This window comes from Pisolithus orientalis, assembly GCF_024613125.1.
Source record: "Pisolithus orientalis strain OTSU chromosome Unknown F5J12scaffold_11, whole genome shotgun sequence".
In the NCBI taxonomy this organism is placed as follows: Eukaryota; Fungi; Basidiomycota; class Agaricomycetes; order Boletales; family Pisolithaceae; genus Pisolithus; species Pisolithus orientalis.
The window spans coordinates 1093787-1118362 of NW_026260792.1; the positions used below are offsets into that span (position 1 = coordinate 1093787).

Consider the following 24576-nt stretch of genomic DNA (forward strand, 5'->3'; position numbering starts at 1 on the left):
GTTTCTCAATGATATGTCAACCTATGGATTTGTTTTGATTGACTGTAAGCATTTTGTTGCTCAATGATTCATTGATACTTTGTGAAAGCTCATACTCCCTGAACTGATATAGCTGTAAGTAAAACACTTTGAAGAAAATACTAAACTCTGGGCTGTCAAGCCCCCTCAGTGTGACTTTGACACTCCTCTCATGTTGCACATCTCATTGCAATTCCAAAATTTGCTGTTGCATTGATATTTGTAGTGATTCTCATGCATAAGTGGCCTAGCATGGGTGGCACTGCTTGGGAGTGCTACTATGAAGTGTCATTTTGGTTGAGCCTGCCCCAGCCTCATCCCTGGTTTGCCCTCATCTCTGTCCCAGTCTCTGATTATCTTTGTCATGACCTACTAATACTATTCTTACCAATCATCTCACCAATCTTTGCAAGACCACCATTACCAGTCTCTGTACTATAGTCTATAGTTACCTCTAGCATGTAAGCCCATAGTTACTCAGTCTGTATCTCCTCAGTCTAAAATTGAATAAGTCCCCTCTGAAATCCTCTGTCTCAGCCTCAGACTTGGACTGCAACCCACACAAGGGAATAGCACTGCATTGTCAGTTGCTAAGTCCAAACAGTCCACCATCCAACCTCTGCTCCCCTCTGTTCCCTGACCCCCCAGCCTCATGCCTGCATTGGTCTCTGGTCCAGTCTTGAATCTGGACACCCTGGACTTGACAGTATTTCAGACTCCAACTTGTGTGGGTCTAACATCTTCACCTAGACATGGCTACAAAGACTTAATTCCAACCTCCCTGTGGCCATGCTGCCACCAATCCTGAATCTGCCTCAGCCAGTGGGGCTCATCACAAGGCTGCACTTGCTGCCTTGGGCACCAATAGGTGCTCCCCCAACTCAGTAAGTCCCTTCAAGGGCTTCTTGGCCCAGACTTCTAATACTCCCACCCTATGTTGCCCCATTGCCCCCATCTCCAATGATGATCCCAGAGATGATAGGCTGGATGACAACAATAACAACAACCCAAATGATGATCCTGGTGATGACAACCTGGATGACAATGATCTGGAGGATGACCAGCCAGACTTCCCAGACCTGGACACTGAACCTGGGATTGTGGTATCAATAGTCTTTCCAAAGCCATCAAGCTACTGGCTCACAATAAGTTACTTCAAACTTCTTTCTTGCAGCTTTTCTCAGTTGTTGTACCTGTCATGCTGTATGATGATATGTCCTTTCTTCTAAGTTGTTGTCTATTCTAGAATAATGTAACCATAAGTAAAAAGTCATGCATCTAAAACAAAAACTTGGGTTATTGTGCTCAGTATCCATGCTCATCAGATGTCATATCCTTGATGATTGCCATTGTAGTTTGAACCATAGTTGTTGCACTTGTCTTGCCATACTTTGTTCATAGTTAGCTGTAGATTCTTGAATCATGATTGCTTGGATGTCAGTTGCACCTCATTGCAGGTGTCCATCTTCCCTTGAGTGTTTGAGCTCATTGGCTCTCATTGCACTTCATTCCCTTTGGATGGCCATTCTTGCCTCACACAGCCTTCAATCTGCATCAAGTGCTGTCATCCTTGTTTGCACTCCTGTCATTGTCATTGTCATCCTTGTTGCCATTGCTAGTCTGTACATGATTTCCTCAGGAGTAGTTTTCTGTACTGAACAAAAAGAATAACACCACCTTGGAGCCTTCAGCTTTCCCTGACCACTCACCCCATTCATAGTAACACCACCATATCATGTTGCATAGCTTCTCCTTGATGGTCCATTGTCTTTCCTTGTAGGTTGTCATAGTCCATTGTATTGTGACTGCTTGGATGTCACTCATGCATCATCTTGTACATCCATTTTCCCTAGAATAGAGTAATTGTAAGTACAATGTTCTAAAACCAAAGCAAAACCTTGAGCCATTGAGCTCAGTACCTGCATTTGTCAGATCTCATATCCTCAATGATCACTGTTGTAGTTCAAACCATAGTCCTTGCACCTGTCTTGCTGTACTTATGCACAACCTTTGATTGTAGTTCATCATAGGTGCTTGTATCATGATCGTGGTTCATTGTAGATATCCATCTTCCCTAGAATCACAAAGATGTAAGTAAAATATCCTGAAATAAACACAAAACCTTGAGCTGCCAAGCTCATCATTTGTCTCCACTGTGCCTCATATCCATCATATGGCCAATCTTGCATTGTGCAGCCTTCAATCTGCACCAAGTGCTGCTGTCATCATTGCTCACACTCTTGTTGGTGTTGTTGTCATCCCTGCCACTGTCACTGTCACTTGTAACTGCAGTAGCTCCCACACAGTACCTCATTCACCCCATTCTTCATGTCCTTCGATTGTAGCAATCTTGTGTAGTTGACCTGTAACACTAGTCTTGTCAGTATGTAGCACTTGAGTGCATGCAGCCTTGACATGCAGAGTGGTCACATGACTCCACTTAGTCAACATTGCTAGATTTTCTCTGCAAGTCCCAATACCAAGCATGCATGTCAATACTCTTGATGGATTCCAAAATAAAACATGTAATGCTGGCACTTTGCAGTTGCAGAACATTTTGAGTGTGAGGTCATCTATCATCACTGTGTGCTTCAACATTTTGACTCACAAAAACTCTTCTGGTGGCTTCCTTCATCTGACAAGCCTTGATGGCTCCTCAACCTTGATTCTCTCCACTATAACTTTCATCCTGACCTGTTCCATACCTTGTAACATCCTGTGTGTGTTAGTATTCCCTTTGTATATTGATTTATCTTCCTCATGACCACTTGTGAGTACTTCTAGTGCCTCATCTTCAACCCTCTTTGACTTTGTGTGTTCTTCAAGTCTTTCCAATTTGAACCTGAGTGGTATCTTTGACATGAGTGACTTGTCCACCAACTGTTGCACCTCTTTGCTGACTGCAGGAGCTTCAATGGTGTCCTCTTTAAGACTTTGACATCTTAATTCAAAAGTATCAGCAGCCAGTTGAGAAATTCAGTGAGAAAACATTGAGTGCTATCACTCATCTTGAATATGAATGGCACCTTCATTGTGAGTGGTTCTTCCACTACCACTGGTTTGACTTGCTCATGCTTTGCTACTTCCTATAATTCCATAGTCAGTAGTTTGTTCATACTCAAAGAAAATTCCTTTGTCTCAAAACCTGACATTTCTGCCATCTTGTCAAGGTTGCCTGGGCTTGGGCCTTCACTCTTTGTCTTCTCAGGTGGACTGTGTGGCTGCACACAACTCGTCAAAACTGATTCTGGCACTTGCTCACATTCCATGTGCCCTGGTAATTCTGTAGATCCCTGTATATTGGTCATCAGTGAGTCATGTGTAGATGTAGTTGGAAAACAATTTGTAGGCAGTTGTTGCTTGTCCACACTCAATTCCTGGTCACTTCATGGTCAAATGTATCCTTCTGTGCTTGTCTGAACTTGCTCCAAATGAAATCCTTTCTGTAGTAGTCTTGTAGCTGCAGTTGTTACTTGTGCTATGGGCCATGGGTCATCTGAATGTTGCTGTCAATCATTGCATCGCATTTTCTGCACAATTTTGTGCCAGAATTCTTTATCAAAACCCTGTAGATAAAGGTCTTTGAGCTCATCAGCCTTGAGTTGCCTTGAAACCCATAGATACATTGCTAAATCAAGAAAATAAAGCTTGTAGTTCATTAGTTCCTCCTCTGTATGAATCTCTCTGCTTGCTTGACTGTCAACAAGACCATAGAGGTCATCCTTCAAATGCTGCTGATCCAATTTCTGGGACCCAGGATACAAACATGCAATGGCCACCACAAATTTGGGCCAACTGAACCAGTCCTCTACAAATTCAAGCCAACTTTGCCACCAGCAAGCCCATTTGGCCCATTCTTGGTCATTGAAGCATTTCTCATGCTCACAAAAACTTCAAACCACTTCAAAATATGTAAACAGGTCAGATGCATTTCCTGAGAACCATGGACTATGTTGCAATTATCAGCAAATGTCCTATCTGCCCTCAATTTTCACACCTGCATGGCAACTTGGAACAGTGGTGATTGCAGTATAAATGCACAAGTATAGATGAACTACTTATTTCACCCCCAAATTCACATATTCTGGAATCTTGTAGCCAGTGGCCTTGAGCCTCATCTTAACCCACAACATTCAGTATGTTGCCAACTGAGTGGCAGCATTCTTGTAACCTGTGACATAGGAGGATTTCTCTTCAAACAACATTTGCAAGTGGACCAGGTTCTGCTCCAAAAGGTTCTTCTCAAGCTCAAATATCAATGCACATGATTTGTCAAGACTTTGGCCCTTGGGATTGTTGAGAGCAGGAAGTGTCTTAGAGGTACTGTCTTGCACACCAGACATTAGATCCCACACCACATCTTCAAGGCCAGCCATCTGCAAGCACCACTTCTGAGAACCACTAGAGCTTCCCAGGGAAGCCACTGTGGATGTGGTGTTGAGCTCAGCAGTGGCATCACTTTTGTGCTTCTTGCTGTGAGATGACAAACTAGATGATGGATTGATGGAAGTGCTTACTGATGTCATTGTGGAAGACAGTGGTGATGTAGGAATGCATGAAGGGGAAACCATGGGGCCAGACAGGGATACAGGTGGCACACTGGACAGGGCCTGTGAAACACCCTGTGGTACAGGCATACCTTGAACATTTATGGTGGGCTACACACTCCAAGGAGTCTGTGTGATTTGATGTTGATTGGGAAACACAGATTGATCCTGCATGAAGGTAAACTGTGCAGCAGGTTGCACAGATGGTGGCCAATACTGCATGTGAGGTTGTGTGAACAGTAGCTGATGCTGCACAGCAGGCTGTGGGAATGATGGTGGTGGGGGGGGCTGCATAGATGCAGGCTAAGGCAATATGACAGGGTGTGTGATGGAGCCAGGAAAATTGGATGACATGGAAGTAGAAGCCTGGGACCTTTGGGCAGGGGGTTGGGCACTGGTGGCATGGTGTGCATTGGTGCCCCTTGCCTTGTCAAGAAGGGTAAGGTCTCACATATGATCAAAGTATTTGAAGCCTGTGTTTCAGTACTGGGCAGTATCTGGCCGATTCTAGGGGAAGGTCAAGGATTTTTGTGCCACACCAGGAAAAAAACTCAGACATACCTTGATGACATCATCCATCATAAGCTGCCCTGCCTCAGTTATGACATCAGCACCTTTTGCTGCTGAATATGCAAGTCCTGATCCCCTTGCAACAGCTGAAGCTGCATAGTAGTCCTGTTTCAGCTTTGTATGAGATGGGTGATACTGAATGCAAGGATAAATCAATGCACACTTTCCCACTTGTCATAACAGCTTTTTGTGGTTTTACAGCAGCCATTGGCTTGGACAGGTAACTGAGATACCAAATCATTGAAGTGCCCTAGCTGAAAGACCATATGATCACCTGCCTTGGGTCAGATTTCCTCCACAAAATTGAGAAACATCTCAACATCTGCATGGGGCCATACAGCTTGCAACTTTGGCTCAGGCTCAGAGCTTGAACTGACTGATGGGACCTTTCCTTTTGACCCAGAACCTCTACCTTCCATCTTGCTGTGAAGTTGATGTGAGCAGCAGGTCAGGGACATGGAATGGTCTAGCCTGTGATAATGGTCAGTTCATTGAGGTGGCATATCATACTATGCATATGTGGGTAGCTGTGATTCATCACCTGATCAGTAAACACCACAGTCACAGATAGTCTGCAGTTATCAACTTAGAAGTCCACTGAACTCTGCACAGAGTTGGTTTGTATATGTTTTGCATAAGGAAGTGGAAATTCTGCTACTGTTCAGGCCCTAAGTGTATATTTGTTAGTGCATGGGTCAAACCTTTGCATCATTTTGATTCTTCCCCCCCCCCCCCCCCTTCCATCCATCTGTTACTCACACTATGTCTGCTAACCATCTCCCAAGACTCTCTCAGCTCATGTGGGTGGCTACACCCAACCTGGTAGAAGCAGAACAGGCCATGCTGAGGGAGCAGTTCATCACTTGCCTCTGCAGCTCTGGTTGCTAAGGCTAGGTGCCTCCTGGATGACAAGGAGGAACTGTGGGAGGAGAAGGTCACTTGGATGCACCTGTGGGAGCAGAGAACAGTAAGCATGCACATCCTGTCTATGGGTTGCATTGCTGATGTTGGCCAGGGGGAGGTCCATCCCCTTGTCAAATGTGGTCAAGTGCTGGGGGTTGACACAAGGATAGATGCCACAGATGGGCCAATCCTGGCAGAGGCCAACAAGGCTTATGAGAAGTGGTCTGTGGAAGAGACTGCAGCAGCAGCATGTGGGGGTGGTGATGAGGATGTGTGAATGGGAGAGGAGGTCTCATGAGATGTTGGTGAGCTGGGAGTGAGCATCACAGTGCTGGTGGCAACAGAGAAGATGTCACATGTTGAGGTTGTTTCCTGGCCAGTTCAGAAGGTAAGCATGTGGTCTGAATGGTGTGGTAGCAGCTGATACTTGAGTCCAAAGCAATCACAGCAGACTGTCACAGAGAGCAAGGACAAGGACAAGCCCAAGATTGTTGTGCCACCCAGTGTCAAGTCTGGGATGTCCAGGTTTGAGACTGGACCAGAGACCAAAGTGGGCACTCAAGGCCAAAGGGTCAGGAACAGGGGGAGAGCAGAGGTACAGAAAGTGGACTGATGGACTTAGCGACTGAGGACACAGCACTATTCCCTTGCATGGGTTGCAGTCTGAATCCAAGGCTGAGAGAGGATTCAGAGGGAGACTTGTTTGATTTCAGACTGAAGAAGTACAGGCTGAGTATCTACAGGTTTATATACTTGAGACAGACTATAGTACAGAGACTGGTAATGCCAGTCTTGCAAGGATTGCTAAGATGATTGGTAAGAATAGTATTAGTAAGATATGACACAGATGACCAGAGACTGGGACAGAGACAAGGTGGGCCAGGGACAAGGCCAGGGCAGGCTCAACTGAGATGTCACTTAATAACAGCACTGCAAAGCAGTGCTTACCATGCTAGACCAACTGGAGGTAAGAGTTTGGGGAGGCTGAGGCCGAGTCTGGCTGGGGTCAAGGCACAGCTATGACACCCAGTTCAATCCTCCATAAGGTCCCATGTGTGCAGTGCATGGTAAAGAAGGTGGCTTGCATCAGACCTGCAGAGCAGACATGTGATGGCTGCATGTGCATGAAGCAGGGATGCAAGAAGTCAAACAAGTCCACAGGGAAGAAAGTGCAGGCAGGCATATCTACCAGTAAGTGGCAAGTCTACCCCAGGAGATTTGTGGCTAACATCAAGTAGTGCATTCCTTGAAAGCTGTGAAGGCCAGCCCATCCAGGAAGGCTGCTGACAACAATGATGACAATGATGAAGTGGAGGTAGTGGAAAGCCATGCACTGTCACACACCAAAGGTGTTGTGGACATGGATACAGCTGACTCTGCCTAACTCATCAACAAGTTGTGCACCATGCCATGCAGATGAAGACTAAAGCCCTCATGCATAGAAAGACTGCTGGATGTGAGCAGTCATCCTTTGCACAAGAATGAGTCATCAGTGCTAAAGAGAAAAGAGGAAGCAAGTCAAGTGCCCATCAAAAGCTTTTAGTGCTCAAGCACAGCATTCCAGTTTTCATCATATCTCCACCATTTCCAAAGATATCAACTCTGTTCTCACACTTGCTTAAAGTGCTCAGCCATGTGATTCAACCTTCCAGGTTTGGAAAGGATCCTTGCACCCTATGCAATTCTACAGCACTCCATCCATCAGACACTCATTTTGCTAAGTCCATCAGATATGGCTGCCTCTTTGTCAATCATCTCACTTGTCTCTTTTGCCAGATACAGTGGCTATGTATATCTGCCAGGGGTTCCCACCAGCTTCCATCCTGAAGCCCCCTGGTTTGTTCCATCATCATCAGCCCCATCCCATCCCATGCAGCTTGGTCAGCATGTTCTCCTTGTCAGTATGACTTCCAGAAGGATGTTCTTTGGTTGCCTCAGGTCTGTCACTCAGTTACAAAGGTGTTATGTAGTTGTTTTGGTCTCTCCACTTGATGAAGCATATGGATCCTTCCTCCCTGCTCCCTGCACTGTCTTTATTCCAATCTTGTCCATCATTCTCCCCATATTGCAACAGCTGCAGTATAATCTACTGTTCTCCAGCCTCCCTGATCACATCCATGACAAGTATGACATGCATCTTGCCTTCTTACTACAAGACCCAGCAGAAGATGTCCCCCCTTCTCCCTCTCCTCCATCAGAGCCCCATGCATGAAGCTTTTATTAAATTTGCTGAGAGGATGAATGGGAGGGAGACATGATTGCCTATGCTCCCATTTCCCCACAGACCCCCAATGCCCTAGCCCTTTGACACCTGACTCATGCCATCCATTTCTGGAATCAATACCTCCCTATCTGGAAACATTGTCCATCTGTCATCCCATCTTTGGATCTAGTGATGTCTCCACTGAGATCTGACATGCATTGCCACCCCCTAATGTGATGCCAGTGCACTTACTCAGGTTTTGACTCATACTGTGATATTTTGACTGTCCTTGACTCATTTGTTGTCAATACTTACCAATCCTCTTTGCTTGCTGTCTTTTCTCACTTACTCATCATGATTACTCATTGCTTACAGTCCTTACTCATTACTTACCAGGTGTTTGTGCCTTGTTTGTTATAAGCTGTGCTCCCCCCATGGTATATAAACCCCCTGTACATAGCTACAAAATAATCAAGAAGAGGTCACTCAGGAATCTGTCAGTTCATCTCAGTCCTAACTCATCATCAACAGTTGAGGCTCATTCAGAAGGGTCTATCTACCTCCATTCATCTGAAGCATCATTTGTGCTTAGTCAGCACATTTGCTTAGTCATCCATACACTCCTGTGTAACTTGTCATTGACTTGCACCAGGAGTCCTTTTGGCTGAATACCTTCACCCTATTCAGCATCCCCATCAAGTCATCATTCATTCATCTACTCCTGCATAACTTGTCATTGACTTGTGCCAGGAGCACTCTGCCATCAAAGATCTTTACTCTAGCCAGTGTCCCCCTCTCAGTCATCATCCATTCATCTTCTCCTGCATAACTCATCAATGACTTGCACCAGGAGCACCTGCCATTGAAACTCCCCCCACTTTAGATTCTCTCTGCCCTCCAGGTTCTGCAGGGGTAAACCACAACTTGCTCATACTTGTCTTTGGTGTTGGATGTGTTTGGTTTTCACCAGCTTTCCACACTTTGACTCACAGTGTGCAGGAAGGGAAAGGCCCCTGTGCAAGGAGGGCTGGACAGCAAGATCACTGCTGATCTGTTGCAGTCATTGAGGCTGCTGTGTGCCAAGGCTGCATATCTTTGACTTCAGGTATGTGTCGATCAGCTTGCTGAGGCACTGGAGAAGATTGGGGTGGAGTAGGAATGACTATAGTTTGCTTAGACTTGTTACATTGTCCTGTCTGCACATCAGTGCACATAGCACTAAATATACCACTATTTTCCCTTCTGCATGAGGCTGCAATGCAAAACGACCTAAAGTGCTTGAACACTCTCCACAGGACAGTTTGGCCATGGTAAGATACACTGTGTGGGGTACTGCCTGACTTGTCTTCTTCATGCAACTTTCAACCTCTCTCAGCAGTGAGTCCTCATAGTATGGTGTTGACAGAAGGACATGACAATGTCTTGAAGAGAGGATGAAGGGACTTTTTATTGGGTAACTGGGACAGTTTTTGGGTATCAAGTGTAAGGAGGCAGAAAAAGAATTGAAAGGAAAAAGGATCAAGGGGTGCTCGCTGACTATGCATTCAAAGAAGAAATGCACAGTGTAGTTGTGAGTATCTGTGGTATACAATGGCCAAGGATGGCATCAGTGGGACTAGTAAGTGAAGTAACAGGAGAGACATTGTTTTAGTTATATACTTATTGGGTGTTTTGTTGTTTTTCTGGACAGTTTTGGACTTTTTGTTAGCAGTTTTCATGTTTTGTATGTTTTTTGAGTGTGAACTAGCTATCAGTAAGATCACTGGACGAACCCTGGGGTGGAACAGAGGTCTCCAGACAAAACACAGGGTAAAACAGATAAGGGGAAATGAACTGTGTCTGGTATCAGATGGACTGAGTGGTATGTGGGTCTCCCCTGTGGGGGACTTTGAATGCTGACTGTCCCCAGTCAGTGCAGAAGGCAAAATGGCAGGAGTGCAAGAAGTGGTGGGTGGGCAGGGAATACTGTGGAAAGGAGTATCATGGGATAGAGAAGAATGGAGACAGGTAGGAAGGGAAGAAGGGGAGGTGCAATGCACAGGCTGTGGGTGCTGGAGGGGGCAGATAGTCAGCTGTCCAAGGCATAGGCCTCAGCTTCCACAAGAAGGAAGTCTAGTGCCTTGTCATCCAAACCAGTAATATGAGCCATGGTTGTGCAGCTTTGTAACTGTGGATGGTAAGGGAGTAAGCAGAATGCAGTGAAGCAGAGTTTGGAGATGGAGCCATCTAACTCAGCCAGCAGGTATGAGCCCCCAGTGGTCTGATGAAGGATGACCATGGGGCCAGTGTGCCATGGCTTCATCTTCCTGATGAGTTCTTTCTCTACTTGGGAATTGCAAATGAGCACAAGGGTGCCAGGTGCAAAGTTATTGTCTTTAATATGATGTTGGAAGGCAGCTTCAAACTGTTGGACTGACTGGAAGCACATGTGGAGGATGTTGTTGCAGACCTGGTGCAGGTCATCCTGATGCTTCTGTAGCTGGTGCATGTGCCAGGCAATCAGTTCAGTGGTGGTCAGTGGCATTGCATCATCATGAGATAAGGGTAAACCACAGGTAGCCTCAGCAAGGTCAAATGGGAATAGTGGCTTGACACCATGTACCATGAAGTAAGGGGACAGACCCATGGACTTCAATATGGTGACCCACTTGGCCCAGAAGACAGAGTGTGCAACAGAGTGCCAGAGGCAGTCATCATTCTCACAGCTCTTCATGATAGCTTCATGTACATCATAGTGGTGATGCTCTACAATACCATTAGCCTGAGAATTGTAAGGAGAGATGTGGATGTGACAAATATGATATAGCATGGCCAGGACATCTAAGGCTTGAATGAATGTGGGACCATTGTCTGTGACAATTTCAGCAAGTGGGCCCCAGTGGCATAGGATGTCCTCAAAGATGAAGGATCCAAGTGTGGTACTGTTTTCTCCATGCAGCATGCACCATTCTGGGTATGAGGTGAGTGTGCATTGAGCCTGTACTATGTACTAGTAGCTGCTGGCTTTGGGCATCAGCATCATGTCAATGTGAGCTTTATGAAAGTGGCCCCCTATCATGGGCACAGTGGGAGGTATGTGTAGTTTCTGTGACTGGTAGATCTGGCATTCATGACAAGTATGAACATACCATTTTACATCCTCAACAAGCAGAGGCCACCAAAAGTGCAGAAGGAGGCAGGTGCAGTTGGTGAAGACACCTTTGTGTCTGAGGTCATCATGCACTTCTTTGATGAGGCAATACTGCTTGGGTTCATTGACAATGAGCTGGTGCCATCCATGTGGCTCTCTACACCATAATTTGCCATCAAGGAGGAAGAAGCAGCTGGCAGAATTAAGGAAGGATGAGTACTGTGCATCAGTAAGGTCAGGGGGTCCCTCACAGGTTGTGAGGAATGCATGGATGATTGCTATTTTTGCCTCACACATCCAAGCCTTTGTGGACCATGGGATGGCTGGGTCATCAGAGGTATCAGGGGAGCAATCTGTATCAGTGGTTGCAGAGAACACAAGGTAGAAGGATGCAGGTAGTGGGAGGCACACCTGATGGTAAGCAGGTGGCAGTAAAGAATGATGATCTTGATTGGAGACAGATATAGGGGGTGGGCAGTCATTGATAGCCTCTGTAGAGTGTCACATCCATGACTGTTGGACCCAAGCCAAGTCCAGTCCAGACCCCTAGTGTCATGACCATGCATACATCCTAGGTCCTCACTCTGCACCTGTTTCTGCTGGTCATTCACTCACTCTGCACCAACTCCACCCATCCCCTGATGTTTATGGGTCATCTCTGCTCTGACTGCTGTCAGACTTGTACTGCTCTCCTACCAGACTGCATGGTGTGAGTCAAAGTGTGGTTCAGTGGTGAAAACCAACCAAAACCAACACAAAAGACAAAAAGAGTGAGTGGTGGTGTGCCTATGCAGTACCTAGATGGTAGAACCTTTTATTTGGGTGGGTTTTTGCAAGCTACAACACTTAAAGATGAGTGCTGAGGGTTGGGGGTGCTCCTGACAAAGAGGGAGCAAGAATGCAATAGAGAGCAATAGGGCAGACTGCTGTCAGCCTACAGAAGGATGGATGGCAACTTAATTCAATGTCCTAAGCTGCACTGAGCTCAGGGAGGGCTTGGAGCAAAGTATATTGATGATAGACAATAACAAGCAAGTAGATGATAGTTAGACCCTTAATAAAGTCTCAACTATTGAAGCTGCTGAATGAATTACTGAGTGATGATAAAATGTGAGCAAGAGAGGGCTCTCTGATGTCTTCTTTTTTTTTGCTATCTAAGTACAGTGATTTATATACAGTACAGGGGTGTTGCCCTTGGAAAACAAGGTGCAAACACTTGGTAAGTGATTGGTAACTGATGAGTAAGGAATGTAAGCAATGGGTAATTGTCTTGGAAAGCATTGGTAAGCATTGGTAAGGATTAACAAGCCAAAAAGTGAAGGATCAGTAAGCAAAGTCAAAAGATTGGTAAGTATTGGCAATAGGTGAGTCAAAGACAGTCAGAATGTCAAAGTATGAGTCAAGTAATGTCAGGAACTGGGAAAGTGCACTGGAATTGCATTAGGGGGAGGCTGTGCATGTCACATCTCAAAGAGATCGCTTCTAGGCTGAGGTGGGATGACAGAGAGGCAGTGCTGATCTGATGCCAATACACAGGGTGAGTCAGATGTCAACAGGGGTCAAGCTTTGGGGGTCTGTGGGGTGACAGGAGCATAGGGGATCACAACTTCCCCCCCAAACCATCCTCTCAGTGAAGCAAATAAAAACTTCATGAACGAGGCTCTGGTGGAAGAGAGGATGAAGGGGGAGTGTCTTCTGCTGTATCTTGCAACAAGGAGGCAAGATGTGCATCATACTCATCATGGATGTGATCAGGGAGAGTGGAGAACAGTAGATTATACTGTAGCTGTCACAATCTTGGAAGAATGATGGATGAGACTGGTATGAAGACATCGCAGGGAGCAGGGAGGAAGGATCCATATGCTTCTTGGACTGGAGAGACTGAAATGACCACATAAGACCTTTCCAAGCAAATGACAGACCTGAGGCAACCAAAGATCATCCTCCTAGAGGTCATACTGACAAAAAGAACACACTGTCCAAGATGGATGGGCTGAGAGGGCACAGACAAGGGTGGGATGTACCAGGATGCTTCAGGACAGAAGCTGGTAGGAATTCCTGGTAGATATATGTAGCCATGGTCCCTAGCAAAGGGGACAAGTGAAATGATTGATGTGGAGGCAGCCATATCAGAAGAATTAGCAAAATGAGCATCTTTTGGAGGGAGTGCTGTAGAAATGTGTGGAGTGCACAAATCCTTTCCAATTTTGGAAGGTAGGATCACATGGCTGAGTACTACAAGTGAGTGTGGGAATGGTCTTGGTATCTGCAGAAACAGTGGAGATATGTCAAAAACCAGAATGCCATACATGGGCACTTGAGAATTTTAACCAGCACTTAACTCACTCCCTTTCTTTTTCTTTGGCACTGATGACTCATTCTTGTGCAAGGGATGACTGCTGACATTTCTGGCTGTCCTTCTTTGCATGAGGGCTACAGTCTTCATCTCCATTCATCAGCTGTATCCATGTCCACCCCACCAAACACCTTTGGTGTGTGACAGTGGGCCATTCTCTGAGGAGTCATGTGACTACCCTTTGGACTTCTCCCTGACAGTGGGTGATCAGGTACTCTGCAGTGCATGCACTGCATGGTCCAGCACCTGGACTGTTTCCTCTTTGGGATGCTCTGTGTTACCCATTTGTGTGTCCTCCATCTACCCTTCATTTGTCATCTAGGAAGTTTTACAAGTCTCCATATATCAGTTCTGATTCCAATTATTGTACTTCCATAGTAGTATAAAAGCATGTATTGTACTCCACTGTTCTTCAGTACAAATATTGACTTAGTTCCTACTCCCTCTGTCTCTGTCTTCTGCCTGTCAGAGTTACCTCTGACTGTCCATCTGTACTCTCCCTCTGAAATACAAGGGCTGAGATCATGCAAGGGGGTAGCACATGAGCTAAACCTGATGCCCTCACTCTGCCCTGCCTTTATCTCAGTGGACTTTGTTCCTGCCAACACTCTGCCAATTGGAGTTCAGTTCGTCCTGTCAGACTTGCTTCCAAACCTCTCCCCAGACCTTGTCAAGTGTCAGAGTTGGTTGGAGTAGGCCCAGACTTGACACCTAGCCCCTATCTCTGGTCAAGTCCGAACCTAGTCTGACCTAGAAAACCCAACTCTGGCCCTAAATAACCTAACTCCAGCCTAGATAACTCAAGTCTGGTGTTTTACCCCTATCTTTGGTCCACTCTGGCCTCTCAGCCTCATGCTGCTCCACCCTGGTCCTCCCAGGTCCATGTCTGGGTCACTTGGATATAATGGCCCCTGACCTCTGGCCTTGACTCTGGTCAACCAGACTTAGCCCCTGTCACTTGGACTTGAAGCCTGGTCACCTGAGGGTAAACCCATATTTGACATAGAGAAGGAGTAAAAATGGTCCAACCAGTCCTCATGGTTGTCATCCTCAGGTGGGTTGAGTTCTGACCACAGGCAGTGGGAGAGGCCATCAGGGCTGGCATGTTTGTCTGCAGGAACATGCATGAGTTTGAATGAGAAGAGGAGGACACCAGTGATCCAGCAGTTGATTGTTGCATTAGGCTGTAGGTCTGGGTTGTTTGTCATGCTTTTGATATATTTTGCATCTACCTCCACAGTGAAGTTAGTGAGACCAAAGATGTATATGCATAACACATGCAACATGTGGAAGAGCCCATACAACTCCAGCTTAGCCTGGGAGTAGTGGCTTTCCACTTCATTGAGGGTGATGGACCCAAAGCAACTGGGGTAACATTTTCTGTCTTTGCCAAGCTGGTAAAGGATGTAGCTGACCATGATGACCAAAGTGTCAACAGCTAAAATCACTTTGCAACCACACTCATAGTCAATCTGCCAGAGTGTGGGGGACTTAACAATCTTGTCCTTGAGTCATTGCATGGCAGTGCATTGCAGGTTGTCCCATGTGAATGGCATGTCCTTTTGCATAAGTGCAACTAGTGGCCACACAATCTTGGCAAAGTCTTTGATGAAGATGTGGAGGACACCACAGACACTGAGGAAACTGCAAACCTGGGTCAGGTTGTGGCACTTGGGCCAGTTGCAGATCTTCTGTGCCTTGCTTTCTTTGGGAATGCAACCCTTGAAGGTGCACTTGTGCCTGACAATCACAGTGGAGGGAGTGGCTAGCACAAACTTCTTTGCTGAGACAGTGGCTCTGACGTTCTGCAAATGCTGAAGGATGTGGTTAATGACTATAAAGTGATTCTGGATAAACTTTCTGATCCCATGGTTCTCTGGGATAGTCTCATGGGAACCATCTGCACACTGATAGCAGGTGGTCTCAGATTTTACAGGGACATTGTTGATGAAGGGCAAGGTATGATGTGGGATCTCATCTTGGAGCATGAATGCAGTATCTCCTTGGTACACCTGTACTGCATTTGCATTGCCTTGTGGCAGGGTAGTAAGCCCATGTGGTCTGAGCAGGGTACCAAAGGTGGTAAGGTTGTGGGAGTCAACATGAAGTGCATGCTGATCATACCCAGAATAGAGGTCCATCATCGCATATACCACATAGCCAGCAAAGGATTCTGTGAGATGTTCTATGAAGGGTGGAATGGATGCATCACAAATTGTCACTGTGCTAGGGGGCTGTAAGTCATGCACAAGGTGAAGAGACTTTCTGTCTTTCTTTACTATGCAGAACCAGCAAGAGCAGTAAGCCACCATAGATGGCTCATACATCCCAGACTTAATGCAATCATTAATCATGTTGATGACCTGGGCATGGATCATGCTTGGAATAGGGATATTGTGCTGGACCCAAGGTGTGTGCAGGATCATCAGGATCTTTACAGGGGGAAGTAGCATTCATCTAGGTGTCTGCACTCTGTGATGTCCCAGGCAAATGTGGGCTTGTGGACCACAATGAGCCAGGTAATGAGTTTGTGTTCCTCTGGCCAATGTCAAGTCCAGGCCTACTCCAACCAACTCCAATGCTAGGCAAGGTCAGGGGAGAGGTTTGGAAGCAAGTCTGACAGAAAGAACAGAACTCTGACTGGTGGAGTGTTGGCAGGAATGAAGTCCACTGAGATAAAGGCAGAGCAGAGTGAGGGCATCAGGTTTAGCTCATGTGCTACCCCCTTGCACAATCTCAGCCCTTGTATTTCAGAGGGAGAGTACAGACAGACAGTTGGAGGTAACTCTGATGGACAGAAGACAGAGACAGAAGGAGTAGGAACTAAGTCAATATTCATACTGAAAAACAGCAGAGTATGATACATGCTTTTATACTACTACAGAGGTGCAGTAATCAGAATCAGAACTGACATATGGAGACTCATAAAACCTCAAGTAAAACTTCCTAGATGATGAATGAAGGGTAGATGGAGGACACATGAACAGGTAACACAGAGCATCCCAAAGAGGAAACAGTCCAGGCACTGGACCATGCAGTGCACACACTGTGGAGTACCTGATCACATGCTGTCAGGGAGAAGTCTGAAGGGTAGTCACATGACTCCTCAGAGAATGGCCTGTGTGGTCTGGTAGGAGAGCAGTACAAGTCTGACAGCAGTCAGAGTGGAGATGACCTGTAAATGTCAGGGGATGGGCAGAGTTGGTGTGGAGTGAGCAAATGACTGGCAGAAAGTGGTGTGGAGTGAGTGAGGACCTAGGACAAATGCATGGTCATGACAGTGCCCCCCCCTTAGGGCCTGAACCCCTGAAGGCTGCATGTACAGGATGAGATCAACATGAGTTGATCATTTGAAATTATTTTGATGCCTCAAGGGTAATGGCTCTAGCTGTGGTGGAGCTCCATCAGAGTCTGAAGAACTGCTTAAAAACATGTGCTAGGGTTCTGAACCCTCATCCCTTCCCCCCATCATCATGTCCTCCCAGTGCCAGAGCAAAACCCCCCAGCCAACCCCCAGCCATGTCTGCAACTATTCCCAAGTTGCAGATGAAGAACTGGTCATCCTCACTGATGACTCCACCGACACCAAGCAGGAGAAGTCTGCAGAGAAGGCATGCTGACAAGAGGAGACTGAGCAGAGAGAGAGAGAGCACAAGGCCAAGTGTGAGGAGGCCAAAAGGTGGAAGGCAGAGGAGGAGAGGTTGGAGGCAGAGCAGAGGAAGAGAGCAGAGGAGGAAGAGGAGGCCCAAAGGAAGAAGGTGGCAGAGGAGGAGGTGGAAAGGCAGAGGCAGAGGGCCTCTGAGGAGAGGGCCCAGGCCAGGTGGGACAAGGCTGCACAAAGGTGAGTGGCAGAGTACTATGAGTCAGGCAGAGCTGACTCACAATTTTTATTTTTCTTAGACTATGTGGCACAGTGTATGATGTCAACACTGCCCAGAGGGTCCCTGGGACTTCTGTGGTGGTCACTGCAACCAGGCAGCCCCCCTGCACTTGCTGTGTAGTGAGTCTGACAGCAGGGTAGTGTGAGCCAGGATGAGGCAAGACCAGGGCCTGCATGCCCTGCCACAAGAAAAAAAAGGTGTGTAGTTGGATGAGGGAGGATGTGGTAGCAGGACCATCATGGAAGAGAGTGGGGACAGGGAGTTCCCGAGGAGAGAAGAAGAAGAGACCACAAGGGAAGGGGAAAGAGAGAGCAACAGAGACAGAGGAGGTGGATGATGAGCAGGAGGTGGGCAGAGAGGAAGACAAACCAGCAACCCTGCTCAAGGGTCCCTCAGGACAGCTGACAAGTGGGCACTATACTGTGCCTGGGAAGGGTGGGCAGAGATGAGGAGGAGGGAGGATGCATGAGAGGCCAGGATGGCTGAGCTTGAGTGCACAGGCAGTGGTTGGAAGAGGCCTCTGTTGGAGGCAGTGGAGGAGCAGTGCAAGGAAGTGGATGAAGGTGTGGAGGGGGATAATGAGGAAGAGGAAGAAGTTGGAGGAGAGCTGGAAGATGGAGAAGGACAGGAGGGTGGTAGAGAGCAAGCAATGGAAGAGTAGTGTAATTTCTTTCTTTTTTTTTTTTGTCTTTTGTTTTTAGTTTGTATATTTTGTACTACTATGAAATAGACTTGTGATCTTGCTTGTGATTCTGAGAAGTGAAATGGATAAGCAGAGAAAATTCTAAAGTACTTAAGGTAGTTTGGTAAGGGGTGGAGTTGGCCCATGGAGGAAGGTTATGTGAGCAGAGTACTATGGCAGAGGTTGATATGGGCCAGGTTTGTGTGGATAGCATTCATGGAAAGCAGAGACTATGTTGGATGCATGATCTAGCTCAGTTGCAAGCAACCAAGAGGTTTCTTTGTCAGTGTTCTTGTAACCAGTCCAGTGGACTAGATACAAGAGCTGACAGTGGCAGTGATGGCAGTCCACCTTTGAGTTGAGTATCTCCAACACTTCATACTCAAGGTCACCATTGACATCTACTGGCAGAGGCAGAGGTTGTTGTTGACTTGGGAAAGGGTTAGCCACTGTGGCTTCCAGTTGTGAGACATGGAAGACCAGATGTACCAAGTGCATAGAGTCAGGGAGCTTAAGGGTGATGGAGTGTGCACCTGGCCTGGCCAAGATGGTGAATGGACCTAAGTACTTTTCAGAGAGTTTTTCCAAAGGATGAGTGGAGTGGAAGTACTTGGCTTTGATGTAGGCCTGTTCTCCAACCTTGAACTCAGGCAGAAGTATGCATTTGGCATCTGCTGGACCCTGGTAGCACTGCTGAGCAGTGGACATTTCAGAGCAGAGGAAGTCATGAAGGGCAGAGAGCTTGATGACATAGTTGTGGGCCCTTGGAGAGGTGAAGTTTTGGTCAGGGACCACAGACAGGTTTGGATGATATCCCTTGTTAGCAAAGAAGGGAGAAACTCCAGTTGTTGCACTTGGTGCATTGTTGAAAGTGAACTCTGCTAGAGGTAACAACTCAGCCCAATTGTCTTGTTGGTAGTTACAGTAGACATGAGGGTACTGCTCGAGGGTCTGGTTCATTCACTCAGTCTGGCCATTGCCTTCTGGGTGGTAACCTGAAGTGAAGTGAAGATGCATATCCAGGGCCTTTCCTAGAGAGCAGAAGAAGTGTGAGATGAACTCAGGACCTCTGTTGGAGGTGACCTTAGCTGGTACTCTGTGCTTGGAGAAGACATGGGTAAGGAAGAGCTTAGCAAGTTTGGTGGAGGTGATGGAGTCATGGGTGGGGATGAACACCACTTGTTTTGAGAGGTGGTTCACTACCACGAGGATGGTGGAGTAGCCATCAGAGTTGGGGAGGTGTTTGATGAAGTCCATGGAGTTGGAGTTCCAAGGTCTCTCTGGGATGGGGAGTTGCTTCAGTAGACCATAGGGGCAGTGCTGCAGAGCTTTGTTCCATCCACAGGTGGTGCAGGACCTGACATATTCTTTCATGTTGGAGCAGAAGTTAGGCCACACATAGTCCCTGCAGATGAGTTCTAGGGTGCAGTTTCACCCAAAATGGCCTGCTAGAGGATGGTCATGCTTGAACTGAAGCACTTGAAGGTGGAGGTCATCAATGTCAGGGACAAAGATGTGACCATCAAGGTGGAGTAGACTGTTGGAGTCTAGGGACCACTGAGGCTTAGTTGGAGTTGGAAGATGGCTGGTGGAGACAGGGTCAGATGGTAGGGTGGAGATGATGTCAGAATGCAAGCACTCAACATCGAAGACCATGGCAGTGTGGAGCACAGGTGCCATGAGGGTGGTGGTATGGAGGGATGATGCAAGTTGTTCCTGTGTAAACATAGGGTGGAGATTGTGAGGATTTACCTGTGCATAGTCCCTATCCCCCCCTTTTGGGTAGATGTCCCAACATTGTGTAAGTGCATCAGGTTTGGCTCCCAGGCAGCCAGGTCAGAAGCAGATGGAAAGGTTAAACTGTGAGAGGTACTCCAACCAGCAGGCCTGTTGATGAGTGAAGACCTTAGAGGTGGAGAAATACTCAAGGTTTTTGTGGTCTGTTGCCATGTTGACCAGTAAGGTGGAACCTTCCAGGTAATGCTGCCAATGGCAGAAGGCCTCAAAGATAGCCAGCAGCTCCTTGTCATGGGTATCATAGTTGAGTTCTGGTGCAGTCATGGTGCAGGAGTAGAAAGTGACTGGGTGGAGTTCACTGTTGGAGCAGGTAATCAACAGAATACCAGCAATGGCATAGTCAGAGGCATCAGTTTCCACTGTAAGTGGAGTGTCAGGAACCCAGTGAGTGAGGACAGGAGCAGAGCTGAAGGCATCCTTTAGGTGGAGGAAAGCAGAGTGGCACTCCTCAGAAAAGTTCCAAGGAGCACCCTTTTGTGTGAGGTGAGTGAGTGGAACGACAATGTCAGAGTAGTTATTAATGAATCATCTGTAGAAATTTTCAAAGCCAAGGAAAGACTGGATGTCTCACACCTTCTGCAGCTCAGGCCAGTTGTGGACTGCCTGAACCTTCTCAGCAGACATGGTGAGACTGGAGGGAGAAAGGACATAACCAAGGTACTTGATGGAGTTGGAGTGAAACTTACACTTCTCCAGCTTGGCATAGAGACCATGCTTTCAAAGGTGGTGGAGTACCTCTTTTACATGTTTGCAATGCAATGCCATGTCCTGCAAATAAATTAGAATGTCATTGAGGTACACCATGTTGCAGATATTGAGCATGTCTGCAAAGATGCTATTAACAAACTGCTGGAAAGCTGCAGGCACATTAGTCAGACTGAATGGCATTACCCACCACTTGTAAGAACCATAATGAGTGCAGAAAGCCATTTTCCATTCATCTCTGTCTGCAATGTGGACTAGATGATAGACATGGCAGAGGTTGATCTTGGTGTAGACTTTAGCACAGCTTGGAGAGTTGAGTAGGTCAGAGATGAGTGGCAGTGGATAGTGATCTTTTTTCATGATTTTGTTGAGTCCTTGATAGTCTACACAGAGGCAGAGTGAACTGTCCTTCTTCTTTATGAAGAGGACAGGAGCACCACAAGTGAAGGTGGACTGCTTGATGAAACTGTAGCCAAGATGCTCATCAATGAAGGTGCAGAGAGCTTCAAGCTCTGGCAGAGACAGAGAGTCAATCATGCCAATGGGCAGAGAAGCTCCTTCCTCAAGGTCAATCTTGAGATCAAACAAGCAGTGTGGTGGAAGTTCAGTAGCCTTGTCTTTACTAGAGACATTGGCGAACTCATGATACTCAGGAGGGACTGAGGAGGGGTCAGGAGGCAGAGAAGAAGCAGAGGATGCACGAAACTTTACATCATCAGCAGAGAGCTGCAGGTGGAATTGTCTAGAGCCAGGGAGAGCACAGGCTCTGACATACACAGCAGCATTGATGAGTGAGATGAGCAGAGCAGAGTGTGGTGAGTCTGTTGGAGGTGCAGATGGAGCAGAGGGTATCAGATCCAGAGCAGAGGTCACAGTGGTGTAGGGAATGTAATTTCCCTACCAGGGGAATTGCCTTATTTTGCTCATTTTACTTCATTTTCATTCTAGATATTTTTTTCTATGAGTTGCACTTAGATTTCGCATTTTTGGTTGCTTGGTCAGCAGTAGTGCTACTTGTGTATGGTTTTTTCCTTTAGAAGGAATAGACAAGTTACCACAGACAAGAGACAAGCTTGAACAGGTCATTCCCTGCACAAAGACAGCCATAGAAGCCTTCAGATGACTACCAGGATCCAGTCCCATGCTATAGAAGCCCCTTTTGGCCTACTCATTCCCCTCAGATATCCCTACTAAACCTCTCTCCTCTCTTAAAATCCTTTTCCTACAGCAGAAGGTGACAAAGGCACCTGGGGTGTCAGAATTCCCTGTAACGATGGTTTGAATGATATACTGCCCAGTACCCAGTCAATTGACAGATTGAAGTGGGTGAGCCAGTTGTGTCCTAATACCAGTGAACATGAAGAATCCAATGGAGTAACATAGAACAAAACAGAGTTGACATCGCTGGAAGGAAAGCAGAGGGAAAGATCTACTTCTTGGGAAATGACAGCATTTGTACTACCATCAAACAAGCAGAGCAGAATTGGCAGAGAAATGGAGGAAACAGGAATAGCATATTTTTTGATTATGGATGGGTCTATGAAACAATGAGAAGAGCCAGAATCAATTAACACAGAAACAGTATCAACAGAATAATCAAGAAGAGTGACAGATGGAAGTAAAGAATTGGGACTAGAGAGAGCAGACATGTTGAGTCAGATGTCCAGTTGTGCACAGTTGGGATCAATGCTTCCTCCAGGCTGTGCAAGCTCCCTGGAGGAGTGGACTAATTTTTTGGCTCTGCCTTCTCCACAGGTGGAGGAGGCAGAGTTCCAGCTGTAGCTGCATGGGCTTTGGCTGCACAAGAGGTAGACTTGGGACAGTCCTTGGTGGAGTGGCCAGCCTCACCACAGAAGAGGCAGAGGTTGTTTTTCATCCTGTGCTGTTGTTCAGCAGAGGTGAGTTTGCCATCCTTGCCCAGAAGATGGGCAATATTAGACTTGGATGTGTTGGACTTGGGCAGGTCTTTCTGTTTGCCCTTGCCCTTGGCATCGGACCTTGGAGCAGAGGCAGAGGACAATGATTTAGGCTTGTTGTTGGAGTTGGAGGACTGCAACTTCTCAGTGGCAGACCTGGTGGTGCACAAGACCTCCACTTTATGCTCCCAGTAGCATGCATTGATGGTCTGAGCAAGTTTGCAGAGTTGTACAAGGGTAGAAGGTTTTCCAATGTGAGCAATCTCATCCTTGATGTGGTCTGGAAGTCCACTATGAAAGTGGTGGCAGAGTGCACCAACACCATAGTCTTTGACCTGTGAAGCCCAGCAATTGAACTCCATGACATATTTAGTAATTCTAGAGCCATCCTTCATAGTAAGGTTCTTGAGTTGTTGGATGGCATCTGCAATGGTGTCATGCAGACCAAAATTAGTTGTGAGCTCTTGTAAGAACTCATGATAGTCGTCCATCCAGAGCAGATGGTCATAATTGTCAGGGTTTAGTAGGTCTGGCTTGAACCAAGCCAGAGCCATACCCTGAAGGTAAGACTGAGTGAAGGTAACCTTCACCCTGTTGGAGCAGAATGTGCAAGGGTGGTCTTGAAAGTTTAGCTCACATTGTACAAGGAACTTGCAGAGTTTCTTAGGGTTGGAGCCATCAAAGGTGTCAGGCTTGTGGACTTTGGGTTTCATAGCAGAATCCCCAGTGCATGAACCAGATTGCACAAGCACATGGACAGCTCTAGCAAGAGCTATGAGGGGATCCTCTGGTGGCTCAGCTGGGTCTTGGGGGATATCCCTGTCACTGCTGCCCCCACTGTTGGGATCACCATCAGGATAATCAGGGTTGGGGTCAGGTCCATCATCTCAGTTATGAGGAGATGGAGTATGGAGGTTTGTTGGGTGGAGGTTTGAGCAACCAGCTTGTGAAGTGCTTTCACCTTCAGCACAGGAGTGGTGTCAAGCAGAGAAGGATTGGAATTGTTTGACAACAGAAGGGAGTCAACATGGATTAGCTAGCACTGCAGTGAGGTTCTCAGTGACCTCTCTCTGGGATTGAGCTGGAGTTCTCATAATAGTGTAAGTTTTTTGGGAGACAGAGAATGAGATCATACAAGTGTGAGTATGAATATACTGTCAAGTCCAGGCCTACTCTGACCAACTCTGACACTAGGCAAGGTCTGGGGAGAGGTTCAGAAGCAAGTCCAACAGAAAGACCAGAACTCTGACTGGTGGAGTGTTGGCAGGAATGAAGTCCACTGAGATAAAGGTGGAGCAGAGTGAGGGTGTCAGGTTTAGCTCATGCGCTACCCCCTTGCATGATCTCAGCCCTCATATTTCAGAGGGAGAGTACAGATGGACAGTCGGAGGTAACTCTGATGGACAGAAGACAGAGACAGAAGGAGCAGGAACTAAGTTGATATTTGTACTGAAGAACAGTGGAGTATGATACATGCTTTTATACTACTATGGAGGTACAGTAATTGGAATCAGAACTGATATATGGAGACTCATAAAACTTCAAGTAACACTTCCTAGATGCCAAATGAAGGGTAGATGGAGGACACACAAATGGGTAACACAGAGCATCCCAAAGAGGAAACAGTCCAGGTGCTAGACCATGCAGTGCATGTGCTGCAGAGTACCTGATCATGTGCTGTCAGGGAGAAGTCTGAAGGGTAGTCACATGACTCCTCAGAGAATGGCCCATGCAGTCCAGTAGGAGAGCAGTACAAGTCTGACAGCAGTTGGAGTGGAGATGACCTGTAAATGTCAGGGGATGGGTGGAGTTGGTGTGGAGTGAGCAAATGACTGGCAGAAAGTGGTGTGGAGTGAGTGAGGACCTAG

The 24576-nt window shown here is 46.8% G+C and overlaps 1 protein-coding gene across 1 annotated transcript; it reads left to right on the forward strand.

Moving 5' to 3' along the window:
• Positions 1–5897: 5897 nt before the first annotated feature.
• Positions 5898–6315, forward strand: F5J12DRAFT_892070 (uncharacterized protein; the record flags this gene model as incomplete). Its single annotated transcript, XM_051747541.1, has 3 exons — positions 5898–5935; positions 5991–6102; positions 6151–6315. 3 exons carry the CDS (start codon positions 5898–5900, stop codon positions 6313–6315), a joined length of 315 nt encoding a protein of 104 aa, XP_051600963.1.
• Between the last annotated feature and the right edge of the window lie 18261 nt (positions 6316–24576).